This window comes from Triturus cristatus, chromosome 2_2 (assembly GCF_964204655.1).
Source record: "Triturus cristatus chromosome 2_2, aTriCri1.1, whole genome shotgun sequence".
In the NCBI taxonomy this organism is placed as follows: domain Eukaryota; kingdom Metazoa; phylum Chordata; class Amphibia; order Caudata; family Salamandridae; genus Triturus; species Triturus cristatus.
In genome coordinates, this window is record NC_140582.1 from 1,219,466,247 (window position 1) to 1,219,484,283 (window position 18,037).

Below are 18,037 nucleotides of genomic sequence, written 5' to 3' on the forward strand. Positions count from 1 at the left end.
CACTTCTGGGGTAAAAGGCCTATAAGCCAGGTAAGAGAGGGAGCGACGATAAATTGCAAATCGAGAGAAGGTGACAGACATAATATCTATTAAAGTACACCGCACGTAGCTGACAAAGAACAGAGGACACCCATTCCAATATGGAGAGGGAAGTCGAAAGGCGTTGGCTACTGCCAGGCCTAAGATCGTAAACCACAATGCGATGTGATGAAGGAAAGTATCCCCCCTTTTGGAAGCACGCAGTTGAAGAAAAAAAAAAAGACACTGTTAAACTCAATGCGATAAGATGCCTCCCATTCGCTGCAGAAATAAACGTTCAAACAATACAATTTACACCAAATAAGTAATCAAAATTCAAAACAAATGTGAGCTGCCTAGTCGCAGTTCCAGAAACATGTATTTGTGGCACAAAGTGAGAGACGCCAGACACAACCTCCTGTCACCAAGTACATGCTTCAAAATATAAATGTGAGGAAATAGTTAAACAATTCGAGATATATTGTTATGCGCTACGTGGTCAGTTATCTGAAAGTGACCTGTGCTAATTAAATGTGGTGCTGCGCCACATGGGTCTGACGGGCGCTGGGGGAGACAAGGCGTATCTATATAATACTATTTATTGACAAAAAGGGAACAGCTTTGATACAAAAAAAACAAAAAACAATCACAATCCTAGTTTTTATTGGCCTTACCAAATACATGAAAGGTCGATGCGCCAGGCACAGATGCTTAAAAGGACAACCACAATGCATGCTAGAAAAGTCCATAATAAAAAGACATTTGACCGTAAAATATTCTCACTTCAATTATACAAAATGTGAAGCATATTATGTACACGTCATATATATATATATATATATATATATATATATATAACCTACTGGCAGTCGCCAGTAGGTAGTTATAGTTAGGACCCTGTTTCCATAGGAAAACCGCAACATTCTATTTTGAATAACTTTGGCGCCGGTTGACGAATCCTCGCGAAATTTTCAAAACTAATGGGGCGCTATGCTCCGCTCCTACCCTGAAAGTCTCGGGGGGATTCGTCAAGCGGGGGCTGAGATAAAAGGGGGGTCCCAAAACGCGTTTTTCCCATGCATTTTTCCATAGGACCTTTAGACACAGCTACAGCCCGAACGGCTGAACAGAGTTCCTTGCCAACAACATAGCACAACAAAAAATCAAACATTACCTTTCACAACGAAGCGCACAATATGTCCGTGCGTACATGGCCCATCCAGCGTAACGTCCAGCGTAACATCGCGCACCGCGTGCCCACCCTGCGTGCACGGCACTAACTGCGTAAAGTGGGCGCGCGGTGCGCGAAGCGCACCGCGTGCTCACTGTGCGCGAAGCGCACCGTGCGCGCACGGAACGAACTGCGTTAAGTGGGCGCGCACGCCACGAATGGCGTAAAGTAACTTAGCATTTAAAAAACCGTACAAATTCACTGAAAAAACTATAGGTTTCACACAAGTTATAGTTAGGAATTAGCATTTAAAAAACCTTGCAAATTCACTTAAAAAAACCATAGGTTTCAGACATGTTATAGTTAGCTGGACATTTCACTCGTAAAAAACCATTGAAATTCCCCCGTTATAGTTAGTGCAGGCAACTATAACTCACGCGACCGCAATCCTCTGCTGATGACGTGTCTTTATGAAAAAAAAATATTTGTAATATATGTATAGCTAAAATTTAATGGAAGAAGACATGGGCAAATAAGTGTCTAAATACAGTATTAGCATCAGCAGAGGATTGCGGTCGCGTGAGTTATAGTTGCCTGCACTAACTATAACGGGGGAATTTCATTGGTTTTTTACGAGTGAAATGTCCAGCTAACTATAACATGTCTGAAACCTATGGTTTTTTTAAGTGATATATATATATATATATATATATATATATACACACCCACAGTGCTATTTGTGCATTCTCCTCTGGTGGCCCAAATGCGTACAGAAGGGTGTCTTAAAATAACATAGCAAAAAATAAACGTCTTTACATTTCATTTCAACACAAGAAGAGAACAGAAAACCACATTGGAAGGTGTTCTGTTCATAAACCATAATCACACAATACTCATGTTGACTGTCTTTGGAAATAAAAATATATACTGACAGTCCCTCGCAAAAGCCAAGGAAGTCTGATAACTGCTCATCATAAATCCTCATGTGCCAGTCACAAGACGTAGAGTGGCACATCTTATCCGGGACTCGGAATCGCTCCTGAGCCCGCAAAAAGCTGAGATTTGAATCATGCAAACTCCTTGCCTTCCTGGACAGGCGTTAACTCCCATCTCCATTACACAAAATACATCTCCGTATTCGTTAAAAAAAAAAAAAAAAAAATATGTAAGCCCTAAACAATTAAAAAAAAAAAAAAAAAAAAAAAAAAACTTGTTTAAGCTAGCAAAAACATAACATCTAATAAATCATCCAGGGGAAACCACTTGTAATCCACACTAAACAGGAGATACCCCTAAGCTCGTTAGCTACGCGAGCCAGAGTAATCAACCTCATCCCTACTGGTACTGAAATAGGGGTCCCCACTGAATTCAGTGGAGTACTGGAGATAGAAATACAAATAATTACTGAAATATTGTAAATGCAACCTTTCCCTCCCTGTCAGGTGGTCCTGACAGAGGCCCTCCCTTTTATACCATGTCGAGAGGCACCCTAACACGCCACAACAATAATAATACATTGAGCACCACTGACTACACTTGGCTATTTTTTTTTTTTTTTTTTACACAAAAGCACGGTAACAAGTTATATCATCAATGAAGCAAAGGGAGCCCTAGAAAGACGCCAGACGCAGTCTTTCCCTTGGCTCTACGAGAGGCACAACAATAGCATACGTCTATTTATAGCAAGAAAAACACATAAATCACCTAACTTCCAACTTCACTCTCTAGCTCAGAATTCCATGTCACACAAAAGCTTCCTCAGCTTTAGAATGTCCTTTAGCGAGACCAGCCAGACAGGGAAGAAAAACTGAAAGGGAGAAAGAACACAGAAGTCTCACAAGCGCTCCTCTCAGAAACTGTCAGACACAATCACGTCAGGCAGCACACAGTCTTACCAGAGTGTTGTTCTCTGAGGTTTCAGTCATAAAGGAGTCACAAGTGTTTAGACCGCGTTCTCTTGGTCCCAGCTGTCTCAGTCGTCTGCTGGTACTGCCAATCCGAGTCACACGGCACCAAAATGTTCGAAGGAAGATTTATTACGGGTCAAGAGGGCAGGGGGCTGTGCACAGAGCCCTGGGAGCCTTCACAGAGTGAGTTAGGGACAAAAGGGGCACCTTAATTTGAACCGGGGTCCCTAGGAACGCATGCTCTAAAAATGAAGGCAATAGACATGTGAGCCATGGAAACTGATACTGAGAGGTCTAGCAGTTTAATTAAGAAGGTACAACTTCAAAAACTGCAAGACAAAGGCATAAAAATACAGAATCCAGATAGTCACATGGATAGGATGGCATTTCCGTATTAAAACTATTGTACTGTCTGAGAGAGTGAAAGACAAAACGTCAAAGACACATTTATAAATGCATTATGAGAAACATAAGTTACATCAAGGAAAATGTTTTCAGAATGTAAAACACTTTTACCTAGGAACACTCACGATTACCCAAGAGTGAGCAATCCTGCAATTACAATAGAAAACATTTTAAATGCAAAAGTGAAGAGAACAATGGTTAGCATAACATGACATTTCATATAGGTAAAATAGAACAAGACACTTTAAGCAAAGCAAGACACTTTAAGCAAGACAAGAGCTCTTAGCTCTTGGGGAAAAACCTACACAGCCTGTTACCTACATACAGACAGCGAAGTAGTCCGTCGAGGATTGTGTGAGCTCCCCTTTTATATGGTTTTTAGGCTATGAGAGGCGCCTACAATAACGTCATCACACCACTTCCACCTACGTCAGTCTACCCCAAAAGCTTTGTCTGCAATTTTTATCAGATGTCTCGTCATTTACAAACTTAATGCGGACCGTAGACTAGGTGAAAAGGTCAGTTTCTCAGGCCAATCACTCGTCGTAAATTGCATAGGCAAGCAGAACAAGCATTGGCATAGCCACTAGGTCTCGCCTTTGGGACCTTATAAGTATTTATATATGCAGCACAATATCATTGGTACAACAGCATCAACTGTTGCATGGCTAAACACTTATAAGGTCCCAAAGGCGAGACCTATCGACTAGGCCAAGGCTTGTTGTATCTGGTTACGCCACAAGCATATATTTTACTGAGTCGGTGTTCCATTGAAGAGGATATTCAAAGGGTGTGAGGGGAATACAAGAGACTCATCCCAATACATTAATAACCCTGATCGGGTTCGGAGTTGTATATTTTCCTGTATGATTTGAGCCAGGTTATCCTTAGGGTTATATTTATAAGATACCATATCAGCGACAGAAATAATTGCCTAATCGCATGCATGCAGTAAAGATTACTTTCTGCTCCAGTTAAGGAACAGTTTCGGAAAAGCTAAACGCCTTTCAATTTTTCTAGGATCCAGTTCACAAAGGCTTTTGTAGACAGATGAAAATTTGTTCCCAAATGTTTTAGCACATTTTCGTGTTTTTGGAAATTCAAATGAATCCCAAGTACACTCCATAAACAATCTACAACAGGCACAGATGGATTTCCTGCAGTATTCTAATGCACAAAATTAAACATGCGGAAGTTCCATCTGAAGAACATTTCTACATTCCTGAATAATGTGCATTTCCACATTTATATATTTATTTATTTCTGCTCCACGTGGATTTTCTTCCTTCCTGTGGGGGGACACCACTTTTAAGACTTACCTCACCTTTACATGCTGGAAACCGTCCTGTATCAAAGAGATTACATACATTTGCAGATGTTGGAGGAGAGTAATTGCTAAATAATGGTTGCATCTATAAACCTAGGATTCCGATATTGTTCATTTAATTTGCCAGGACTGCCTGCCTGGACGACCAGAATCCTGCATTTGCAAAGGAAGCAGTTGTAAACTAAGGGTAGATTTTCAGATGAATTTCTGCATTTTGCAAACAAATTTCCAAAAATCATTATCCAGGAATGAGGATTTAAAATTCAATCATCCCTGTTTTTGCAGGCCTGACCTCAGAAGTGCCAAACCTTGTGAATCAGGCTCTGCAACAACCACCAATATTAGCAAACAGGTACACTAATCAATAGTAAATACTGCCGTCAAAGAGGTAAATAACAAAATTAAAGCATACTAACTCGCAAATCTGTTTCAAAACTCCCTATAGCTACGGGGTAAAACTGTTTGGAATAGTAACAAGGTAATCGTTTGCACGTTACAAGTCTATTTGATATGGATTCCAAATTATATGATCCATCTTCCAACATGCCCCTGAAATCAAACGTTAATAACCAAGTGACTCTGAATTTGCACAAGTCAGTCCTTACGCAAAATTGATAGGCCTTCCTCCCTATGCAGAGGGAACAAGAGCATTATTTGCACAACACAGAACACACTTAGTAGAACGGTGCACGGAAGCATTCCTGCAGCTTTCCTTTTTCCATCTGCCCAGCAAAGTATGGACATAAAAAGACACCAGGAACGGAATGCTGCTTCTGTGGAGGGAGGATGCTAAAGAAGTAATAATCCAAGAGCCGTTGGGTGAGCAACTTTTACTTGCTACTACATCCCAAACAACATGCTCTAAAATCTAGACTGAAAGGAAGATTTCAAAACACAGAACCCACAGGGAGGAGGCGGCTAATTTAATAATGCTACAGATGGCCAGGGAGAGGTTTCTCAAAAACGTACCAAACCCACCAATCACCCTAGGACTAGTATCACATACATCCTTCTTGAAAACATCCAAGGGAATAGTCCATGTAGTCACCTAGCACATCACCCCCAGAGGGAGGGCGAACTGTAAATCCACTGGTGTGGCCTTGCTGGCTGATTCAGCATTCAAGTACTACTCTGAAGACAGAAGTCACAACACAGCTGGAAATAAAGGATTCCAGAGGCTTTACTGCTGCTTAAAACAGATACATAAGAGCGGAGGTGCATTTACAGGCCCAGGTAAAACCAGAGAGTTCTCCAGAGAATTAAATTAGGTAGAACGCCGGTGGCATCAGAAGAAGGGTTCTGGGTTGCAATTTCGTTTTATTTTATAACTGGTAATTCAGGTACACAACAAAAGTTGTGGATAATAGATTCAGTATGAAAAATAGAACATTAACAGCTAATATTCCAACAACTGTACAATATTCACACCATGTTACCCCAAGCGTGCAACCAGCAACTATAAACAAAACATGGAAATGCAGTCTCAATAGAGAGAAATGTGAAATTAGTGAGCTATAACTGTAAAAAGTAGGAAACAAGATTGTCCGATTCTTATTAAAATCGAAAAGGACCTTTACAAGAACAAGATGTAGGATTACCTTACCCATATGGAAAACCATTTAGGCTTTCCCAGAGGTGGTATCTAAAAGTACACACATTTTCATTGCCAGTGCAACCAGACCAAGAATGTAGGTTAGCTTCCGTGTTGAGTGCCTGGTGCGAGAGCCTCAACCATTTCTCTGGCGCTAGGATTTAGTAATTGTAATCTAGAAAACTGTCTGTGACCTAGAAGAAGTTCAGGTGCCCAAGTCACATCCTCATCATCAATAACCACGAAATGGAATGAACATAGCCCTCTCCCCACCTCTGCTAAGACCCATCAGTGACAGAAAGTGATCCCCAAATATCAGGCCACAAACATCAGTGGAAGAAACTAGAGTGGAAGGGAGCACAGATTAGCGTTGCCTAACTGCGTAAGAAAGCATCTCAAAGGAGGAATGTATGTTTTCGTTAGGTTACAGAATTTAAAGATATTTATAGACTAAAGGTACACGGACCAATTTCTCATTTTCAGCTGCCAATCAAAGGCACCGTTGGATGTCATCAAGAAACAATATACACAAAAAAATCCACTGAAAATCTGTTAGTAAATTGATTAGTACAAAGCGGGCCATCTCAGACAGTGTCCTACTGTGAATCTTATCGGCTACACAGTCTTAGCAAGAGCTTGTTTGATTTAACAAAGTGATCTAAATAGCAATTGTGCAAAACTAGACTAATAAACCAAAAAGGACGAAAATAAATGTAACATATATTGGTTTTCGTGAGAGAAGTGAGCGTAGTTGAGCCTTGAGAATATGGATGGCTCATGATAGAGGTAGAGAGCACTATATTTCTTGTTATTTCTCAAAGCCAGAAGAAAAAAAAGAATTCTTGAAAACCAAAAAAACATATGTGTCTATTTCCATTAAAGCTTGGCATTCGATATCTACTGTTATGGTTCAGCTCTGCCCAAAATGTCGATTCTCCAAGGAGCAGCGATTTCCTTACATGGGGCTTTTATATATATTTTTTTCTAGCATCACCTTTTTCAATGAACAGTTACCCTGTTTGCCACAAACAATATGCTGGCAGAGGAGCCGCCTAAAGAAATAATAATCACATTAGTTGAAATAACAGTTTCCTTCTCACACGATTAGACAATAAATACCATGTCACGTGTCAACTAATAATGTAAACAGTGTGAGAAATGCCTTCCTGCTGGGTGAAAGCACAGTAGATGTGAAAGAAGACCCAGCGTATGGGGACAAAGATTAGAGCCACGCTTGACAGACAGAACAGTGGTCAAATATAGTTTATGGAGGGCGGATTGCATCTGTGTTCGGTTCCTTTTCATAGAATGAGACATGTCTGGTCCCAGATGGGCCAATTATCCAAAGCAAAAAGTAGCATTCAGAGGAAATATAACAAGCATTTGCAATGCAATAGGTCTCGCAGTTAAGAGAGTCTGAGCTATTGGCATTGTAAATAACAATGCCTTATAGTTATGTTTTGGGTTTTAAAACATAAATATAAGGCATTGTTACTTACAATACTAATAGCTTAAAAAATGCAATGAACCTCACCATTAATACCGACAGAAAGGGCACTTCAGATATCTCAGGTCAAACAGCAAACTGCCCGACTGGCGCAGATGAAAGCACCTCAGCTTCACCTCAAAGCAGACATCGTTAGTCACAAATAGAAGGGTCCCGCGCACTGGCAGTATTTTATCTCGATGGAAGAAACAGGTGTTGTTAAAACGCACAAACAGCAGCCGCTCTTCACACAGTTGTGCTGGTGCTTTTATTGGCAGCGCTGGCAGGGGCAAATGGTGGTGCAGGCTGCAGTGACCTCCTGACGAGGGCCCGGATACTTATTGTTTTTACAAAGTAAGCAGTGACAGACTGCGATACTGAACAAACTGCGCCCTACTGTGAAACTGCATATTCTAAGCTCGACTGCACAACACATGCACTGCTGCCCTCGGCTCTGCAGTAAAGCTGGAAACCTCTACCCTTCCCATGAGGGGGGGGGGGGGGGGGGGGGGAGAAGAAAGGGGGGGGACCTGACAAACTTCGACTATCCCATTAATCCTGCGGGCCGCTCCTGGCCTTCCAACAGGTTGTAAAGAGGGGATGGCGGCTGTCCACAGCTAAGCAAAACCGAAAAGAAAAGAGACGCGCACAGAAAATACACACGCACAGTAACACAGCAAACAGACATTCGCATAGAGAAACAGACTAGCGCAGCGACATAATCACATGCGCACATACAAACACACAAAACACAGACAAACAAACATAGTACAGACATGCACATAGACATTCGTATAGCAAAACTCACAGAAACAGGCTTGCACTGTGACAGGCTCACATGTGCACACACCACACACATACACACTCACAGACAAGCACATACAGGCATTCAGAGTTACACATATATGCAGATATACTCATATATATATATATACACACGAACACATACAGAAGAGAACACACAGTTACAATACTGAGTTGAAAAGCTAAGAAACTGTGAAACTCTAACATCTTGATCACAACCGGACAGACTAGTGACAAACATTTATCACAAGTACACTAGCCTAACAACAGACTTCATAAAGTGTTTCTGACTGTGCCCAGCCCAGCTGACATCTCCCAACACCAGCCCACGTGAGAATCTTACAGAATCCGATTGAGATTCCCTGCATAGAAGGTGCCTCCGCACCAAACATTGGCCAGCCCCCACCTCGCTTTGAACCTCTGAAAGATCCGTGGTCGAAGAGAATCGAATTCGCCGTATTTTAAATGTACACCCAACCTCTTTGGTCGTGTAGCCCTTTGCCAATAAGGCGGCACAGGCAGATGGTAATGCATATGCAATTTCACGGAGGGGCTGACCGCTTTTTGCTTCACTGGCTCCAATGAAAAGCGAAAACAGGCCATAATGTACAACAACCAAGAGAAAATGACGTGTCGCCAGGCCGGTGTGTGATGGAGCCAGACCGGGCCCTGGGGGACGGCGGCCGGGGGGCAGTGAAGGAGGCGGCATGCAGATTTACTTCTGACGTTAATCCGGACCCGCCCCCACACGCTTGATTTACAGTGCGGGAGGCACTCTATTGTGGCGAATAATCCCCGCCTAATTTGCAGCGATAAAGTGGGCTGGTGGCTCTAAAAGGCTCATCAATTTGGAATTGCTGCTGTTTTAAATATTAAGGGACGCTGGGGTTCATAAAACTGTAAATAATTACGCATGTTTCCTCTTCTTTTCCCCCCTTTTCATCTGCCGGTCCTTCTGGAAACATAAGGTTTTGGCTCAGAGGCGGTGTGGCTCTTGCATACCTGTGGGATGCCAAATGTATTTAAGCTTTATGGAAATAAACTAAGCAAACGCAAGACTACAACAGCTAACACTAGGTGTGCTAAGCCCAAATACACTGGGACATGGACGATGGGACGGGGAGTCATGGACGCTGGACAGGAAACCATGGACACTGGGACGGGGGAGATAGGGACACTGGGGCAGGAAGACACGGACGGTGGGGCAGAAAGAAACATACACTGGGGCAGGGAGACACAGACACGAGTGCAGGAAGAAACAGGCACTGAAGGAAAACAAGCAGGAAGTGGGATAAGGGAGGGGCAGGCAAATGGTGATCACTTTCGCGGCCGCTTTGATGTTCTCAGTGGCCGCGCAGCTCACTGAGAACATCAAAGTAGCAATGCCAATGCTTGTTTTTAATTGCTTAAGTCACAGATTTGTTCACAGCCCCATGTACCATTAAGCGAAGCCCCCTGGGCGTATGAAATGTTACAATGAGGGTTGAAGGTTAATCCTCCTCTTCACTGGCATTTACTTTGGAAAGTGATCAACTTTAAATAGTCTGGTTGACACTTAAAGCGATGAATAGTTTATTTGGACGCTAGTCGTACCAGCAGCAAAGGCCTTTAATCTGGGGGCTGTACTTGGAGTGCAGAGGAGGCCATAATGCCTTAATGCGCTCAGGAATTTGATTATGCATTTATTTCTACATATAAATATTGCACCTCCTTAAAAAGCGTTATCACGCCTAATAAACAGAACCTGCGAGTGTAAATAGTTTTATGCGTGCAATACAATGTTTAGGACTTACATATAAATACTGACATAACGTACTACAGATAACCAACCACAATATCATGATCAAAATATATATTGGGGGAAAAAAAGTATTTTGTAAAATCATAGGGCTAGTACGAAGGATTTAGCACCAACAACGTCCGAAAGCACTACCTTTTAGGGAGCAGATTTTTTTAGAGCTTGAAATAGCACACCCTGGTCTTGACTGAAGTAGCAAGGCATGTCAATTATAATTTCAGGCCAGCGACTATCTATTTTTGGTCGTTTTCAAAATGTATAGTGTGTGCCGCAGAAGGTACAAGTCGTGCCAGGAAGCACCCGCCCCTTCTAGTAATCTAAACAAGAAAAACAAGCCCGGCGGAGCGTGGCACGCACGCGCTTGTGGGCGGGGGAGCGTATTCCAGGCGTGGGAGCGGACCCTTTGAAGTGCTCCCAAAAAGCAGATTGCATGGCGGCACGATGCGCGTGATTGTGCGCGTGCTAGCCATGCAATCCGTTTTTTGGGAGCACTTTTAAAACACGCTTACAATAGTCTCGCTTGGCAATCGCTTACGCGATAGCAAGGCGAGACCTAAAATCCAGAGTAAAAAACACAAAAGGAAGTTCCAAATTCTAAAAGGAATATTAATCGTTAACAGAACACGCCGGAGAGGACTCGATGTTTTCACCAAATGCACAGCAAAGACAGGATATTCTTTAAATTGCAACTTCTCTTTGTACGGCTTTCACCTCTGGAAAGCTTATAGTATGCCAATTTTAAGGATAATACATTTCCTCTTTCATGAAGGAATAACAAACTAATGTACAATGATTAGAAGTGCATAGGTAGAAAAAAGTATGTAGATGTGTGTAGTCTTCAAGAGACAGTGATTCAGACCCTCATAACAGCATAGATCATAATACGCTTTCGAAAGCCTCTGCAAAGCAACCACATTCTCATGCTTTACTATGCAAGTTAGATTCTTTACACAAAACAGTAGTGTGGTTTGAATTTTTTTTAAGTTGTACAAGATTGAAAAAGCTAACCAACCACAAAAGACTACGGGAAGCGTGAAGGCATAGGTTGGAGGAGGTTAAATAAAAGAAGGCAAAATGTCGGTGTGGTATCCTTGATATCAGTATGTGTTAACATAGCATGTAGGTATTTGATGACAAGCTATAGAATGTTAAAATAGAATGGAATGTAATGACATCTGCTTGATGATGTCGCTGTTTAAGACAGTTGAAGCCTGGTGTCCTGTGGATGAGACCTTGGATGATGTATGTCCTGAATAAAGAAGCATCTTAACAGATTGGCATCTTCTACTTCTTCACACTGGCGACGAGGATGGGATCTTTTCTCCTGCACATACATCTACAGACTGATTTTTTTTTTTCGCCTCAGTCTCCACAATGATACCTTCCTTTTCTAGCTTCTCCAATTCAAGACGCATTGGCTCTAGCATCGCCAATGGTACATTACGTACCTTACATGTAACAGGGTTTGCCTCTGCTTTTAGAGTTATGCTGTGAGTAAACCCCGTGAGACAACCTAGTTTATCGTTGAACACCTTTTTAAATTGGGAATGCCAGTCAGTACTTGATTTATCTTTGCAAGACACTGAGCTCAAAACAATAGAATCATGAGAAACATCTCTGGAGGAAGTACATAGGTCTCTAAGGACTATACACGGGTCACAGCCAGGAGCTAATGACACACCTAAATCAGCTTGATGAAACCAACTTATTATGCTGTCGCCTCTGCAGGAGATGTAAATTTTGCCTGCAGTTAACCTCCCTTTATATTCAATATCACCTAAAAAATACCCAAATAGTTTTATAGGCTGTCCACCATAGGCTAGGGGTTTGATGTCAGGCTTGAATACCTTGACCTTACCACATAATTCCTTATCAAAGAACACCTTCGGTATTAGCGAGATCTTAGCACCTGAATCAAAAAGCATTTTGATGCAAGAATTGTTGACACATACGTCGTCTAGAGGACCCTTACATTTTTTATCACCATTCGGTAGGTAGACCTCCCCACAGTCAACATCATCATAGTCTGAATCACTTTCTTCTTCTACTACTATCTCTTTAACACGCTTACCCTTTTTTACTTTTTGCGATTTACATGCTTTGGTAAAATGACCCACCTTCCCACAACTAAGGCATTTTGACTTAATCGCAGGGTGGAATTCCCTTTGAACTCTTCAGAGGTCGCACTCCTAATAGTGTTTTGTTTCAATCTTGGATGAGGGAAAAAGGGGCTGAGACCAATAATTGCAGTGATGCTCAAATGTTAGCAAGACAAAGTGCCAAGTCCTTACAAAGGAAAAGTAGGTTTGATGTTAGACATGCTGTGCCTCACACTTGTGTAAATGTTGGGGATCAGGTTAGGGTACGACTCCCTCATAAAGTGTCTGGCTCAAAGTTCTCCTCTCCTTTTAAAGTTGTCAAACTTTTTAATAATGCGGTTAAACTGAATGATGGGCGCATTTGGAACTTAAATAGGATATCACCCATTTCTAGTAACTTATCGGAGAGTAGTGACAAGGTATCTATTTCAGTGAGTAAGCCCACCCAAAGGGTTGGTAGTGCCTTATTGCGTAGGAGCTCACGTGCTGTTAAAGTTCCAACAGCTCTGCATGATTATGTGTTAGACTGATTATAATGTTAACACATGCCGTCTGAGTTTCTACAGCTTTGCATGATTATGAGTTGAAGTGTTTCTAATGTTTTCTCATTTTTACAATTGTATTGTTATTGTTGGTTCGGGGGGAGGTGTGTGGTATCCTTGATATCAGTATGTGTTAACATAGCATGTAGGTATTTGATGACAAGCTATAGAATGTTAAAATAGAATGGAATGTAATGACATCTGCTTGATGATGTCGCTGTTTAAGACAGTTGAAGCCTGGTGTCCTGTGGATGAGACCTTGGATGATGTATGTCCTGAATAAAGAAGCATCTTAACAGATTGGCATCTTCTACTTCTTCACACTCGGCTCACCAGAATTGAAGCAAAATAAAACGGGAAGCTTGAGGGCAGAGGGGGTTAAATAAAAGAAGGCAAAATGTCGGCTCACCAGAATTGAAGTAAAATAAAACAAGCGCCGCGAAAGTCATCGCGATCACGATTGCTGTGAAAGCAAAAGTGATCGCAATGACACGCTAGTGCTGCTGGCTGGCCTAGCGCATGGCAGCTGCGCGCATGCCCACTCACTTGCATGCTAGCGCTAGGCCAGCCAGCAGCACTTTAAAAACTCACACACAAAATGTCTCTCCGAGCAGCGTATGCGCGCTGGCTCAGCGAGACCTAAAAATGGGTACTGTACACGAATTATATATATATATATATATATACACACACACACACACACACACAATGTATAAATCTCCTGTGTTCTTTAGCTTGACACATCTGCAGTGGCCATTATATGGGAACACAGGACCCTCTGGTCAATTTAACACAGCCTACAAATTAGGCAGGCAGGGCAAGGACAAGGGTCTCATACTTCAGGTGTGGACAGAACGGGTCAGGGGCACCTATGATACAAAATCGACCCTCTCTCAGGACGGAAACAGAGGGAGACAGAGGGCGGGAGACATAGGGAGACAGAGAGCGTGAGAGAGAGACAGAAAGAGGGAGAGATAGAGAGAGGGAGACCAAGAGACCAATGTGTGTCTAGCCCCCACCCCCCCCCCCTCCGAACAGCTCTTAAGTGGTTCGGGCTCGCTCGCTACACTGCCTGTGTCCCAAAATGATGCATCTCCAAAAAGTGTGTCACCAACATGAAACGTTTGGAAAGCTGTGACATATAGCCTTGGGCTCCGGAGTAGCGTGCTTCTTGCCACAATGCGCTTTAAAACCTTGACAAGGCTAGCAAAACAGTTTACAACACACGCACACGTTTGTAGGCCTATGTAGTGCACTTATATATATTTTTTTAAATCAAGGTGCCATCTTATAGCGTCGCGAACTCTAAGGAAGCTTTTAAAAGAGCTATGGAAAGTCCCCTCTTAGTCTTAATATAGTGCTCTAACTCTGCCTGCAGTCAGTAGCGCAACTAGAAGCAAGCAGCGCTACCACTATTCAACAATGTGGAGTAAGTTTAAGCGGACCACAGATCTAACCGCAAACGGATCTGGGTTACACAAGATTCCGACCTCGGAAGCATGAAGGGTTGATTCAAAGGGGTGACGCTCGGGGAAACTTCGCAGTATGGAACCCACCGAGCCCTCTCTCTTTTCTTCTAACTTGTGGCGCTCCTCTGGAGGTGTCCCCGCGCCTGTCATCCGTGTAGCAGAGAGTGTGGACACAGCAGCACGCCAGCAGCAGCATCGGTGGCCTGGCCATAGCGTCTCGGAGGAGAGATCACACGTATCGTATAGCGCACAGAGCTCGATTTGTAGGCGCTCTCTCCACTCCAAGCCTCTTCACGCAGCGCTCACAACTCCACACTGAGCTGTCTCCAGCGGGGCTGTGCTCTTTAAAGAGGTGGGCGGAGCAGTGGGGGGAGTCATCCGAGCCGAGCGGGCAGCACAGGTGATCACCAATGCTGCCCTGCCACGTCTAGTTAAAGGGCGTCGGCGATCCCTCCTCTAGGCGGAAGTAGCATTACCAGTCCTGACCAGCAGGGGGCTCGCGTGGCGTTCCTGGAGACGGCACAGCTGGGAAGAGGTTAGGGCCAGAGCAGCCCTTGCAGCTTGGGAACCAGGTTGGATTCTCGGCGCCCACGCAGCTTCCTGTGATTCTGGGCACTTAATCACCCTGCGCCTGCCAAAAACGAATGTGTTCTTGTGTCACGTAACTGGTGCTATGTAAAGCGCTCCAATACCTTCGGGTGGAGTTCGTGATATATATATATCTGCAACCCCCACCCCCCAAAAAAAAAACCAGCTCAAGCAAGACACTGTCCCCCCTCCCCCCATTTTTGCTCGCGCCAGCCGAAGAAACTGCCTCTGTAGACTCTATAGTGTATCACAATATGTTGTGCTTGCCCACTGCTACCCGTCTACCTAAGTCTTACCCATAGCTTAGGGTGACCAGATTCTCAAAACAACAAGCATTTACAATGCAATGGTCTCGGCATTGTTAAAGTTAGAGCTATTGGCATTGCTCATGACATTATTTTTGTTTATGTTTTTGTTTTTGAAACATTTTAAAGAAACTGCATTGTTATTTACAATGTCAATAGCTTAATCTCTCTCAAATGCGAGACCTATTGCATTTGCACCCACACAGAGCCACACACACAAAGCCACCCACACACACACAGAACCACCTACACAGCTATTAACATAGAGCAACCCACACACAGACAGAGCCACCCACGCATAGAGCCACCTACAAAAAAGCCACACACACACAGAGGCACACACACATAGGCACACACATACACACACACATAGAGACCTCTGCAGCAAACACATTAACCCACTGAGCCGGGGTGCATAAACCGAGAGGGGGTGCATAAACCGAGAGGGGGTGCATAAACCGAGAGGGGGTGCATACACTCACAGGGGGTGCATAAACCGAGAAGGGGTGCATACACTCACAGGGGGTGCATAAACCGAGAGGGGGTACATAAACCGAGAGGGGGTGCATTCTTGCGTTCTCTCTACTGAGGGAGAAGTCCTGGCTCACGTAACCCATGTCTGCTTCCAGGAGGCACTGCGAACGTCTGGTGCATCGAGTAGAGTGGCCTGAAGGCGAGTGCAGTCTATACCAGGTAGTCACGGAGACAGCTGAAATGGGACCTTTGGGTATTTCCGGGTGGGTAGGAAGGACGCAGTACCCGAGCGTGCGCTTTGCCGAGTAAATTAATTTGAACACTTATGTGCAGAGAGATTAAGCCAGAGCAGGACTCGAGATGTCCTGGCTTGCTAGAGTAAACTCAATACTACCCATCGACCCCTCAAAGGGCTGGTGTCAGGGAGGGGCAGACATTGAAGTATTATTAGAATGCTAAGGCCTTATACAGGCGCAGCAGGGATACAGGTGAAAGAACATTCATTGTGCATTAGGGATGCGGGCCCTGGAATGGCGCGGTAGCTGGGGCACATAATGCCCTTTGACCCCCTCTTGTGATGTCCCTCCCCTGACACGGTGCTGAGGTGCACGGATGGGAAGCGGCTCGTGGGTGTGAAGGGCTGCTGTTGGTACAGCAGAGCACCCCAGCCATGGCGCAGAGGTGGAGAAGCCAGTCTGTGGTGGTACAGCTAGCTAGCACCAACCAGCGTGAGGATTACCTCACAAACCCACCAAAGGGAGCTCCCATGTGAAAGGGAAACAGGGGATCTATGATACTGGAAAAAAACGAACTGCAGGGTCTTTTTGTAAAACTTGATGTCCTAGGAATGCCAGTAAATCAGGAAACATTGAGGAGTCAGCTTTGTGGAGGAAGTTTCTGCAGAGTCGGTGTCCTCAAGAGTTTTTTTTCCTCCAGAATCACACACAATCGTTGAAGTGGTATTCAAGGTGGAAGGACGTAAACTGCACACCGATGGATGTATTTACTAAGCATACATCCAAGAACACACTCCTGTACTGTGCTATTGTGCACACTACATCACTTTAAATAATGTTCAATTTGTGAAGCTTTTTTAGATTGAGACACAGCTGCGCACAATACGCGGGGTTTGGTAACAAGGCTTTGATTCTACAGACTAAACAAGTAGCTGACTTAAAGGGGAGCAAATGGTATGATCGAGAAATTCTGCTGCAGCTTCGGAACCAGGCACGTTGACAATTTCGTTTGTCTGATGACGCATAATCTATCAGTTAAGTAGAGGCCGACTTCATTAAATAAGCTGGGACATTGTGAAACACGATATGGTAATGCAGTAAAGGTTGTAAGTAAAAAGGTTAATAAAAAGATTATTAAAAAAAAAAAATAAGCTGGGACATTGTAAACTTCGGAGATGCCACAATACCACAAAAGCAGAGGCGGCGATGTGAAGAGACTTCAACTTCCTTTACGTCTGATACGACCGGCGCCCTACAAATCTTCAATCGCCGTTTTCGTCAGCTGTGCCCTCCAGTCAGCCACGGCAGCTGCACCCGAAAGCTCTCTTCTTGACTTCAGGCAGCTCTCGGTGCAGGGCTGAGATGCAGGAAGTGGATTCGAGAGCTGAGCCGGCAGCCCGGAGCTGCTGAAATGCAGGAAGTACTTTTAGAAGCGGAGAGCTCTGGTATGCAGTCAGAAGAGGAACGTGGGACAGGAATGTACCTTTGAGCCGGAAATCAGGCGCTGTGCGGCGGGGAGTGGCTACGGGTCCCGGTGGGAGCACCTGAGGTACTGTGGAGGCCTGAAAGCGCTGAGAACCGACCATCCGTGCTCACCCACCGTGCAAGAACCCGAGTGGGCTCCGGGGATACAAGGTAAGGGCTGAACAGCTCCGGGCTCGAGCCGCAGGGTGGGACTTCGAGCAATTAATCAGACTGTGTGGCGTCCGGTGCGGACACCACCGCCTTTCTCCGAGGCTGAGAAGAACTGCCTCGGAGAAACGCAGCGTCCTTTTCGGATTTGGGGGCGTGTTTTGCTGTTGTCTCCTCCCTGAGAC

The 18,037-nt window shown here is 44.1% G+C and overlaps 1 protein-coding gene across 2 annotated transcripts in view; it reads right to left on the reverse strand.

Annotated features, from left to right (window-relative positions):
• Nucleotides 1-14,936, reverse strand: part of LOC146863427 (uncharacterized) — a 262,248-nt gene extending 247,312 nt beyond the window's left edge. Inside the window, exon 1 of one of the 2 annotated variants that reach the window (XM_085642853.1) lies at nt 14,705-14,936. In XM_085642853.1, the coding sequence (XP_085498979.1) occupies nt 14,705-14,828 (124 nt within the window). In that variant the 5' untranslated portion in view covers nt 14,829-14,936. The remainder of the gene's footprint in view (nt 1-14,704) is intronic. The other variant, XM_085642852.1, reaches the window with a different exon arrangement.
• Between the last annotated feature and the right edge of the window lie 3,101 nt (nt 14,937-18,037).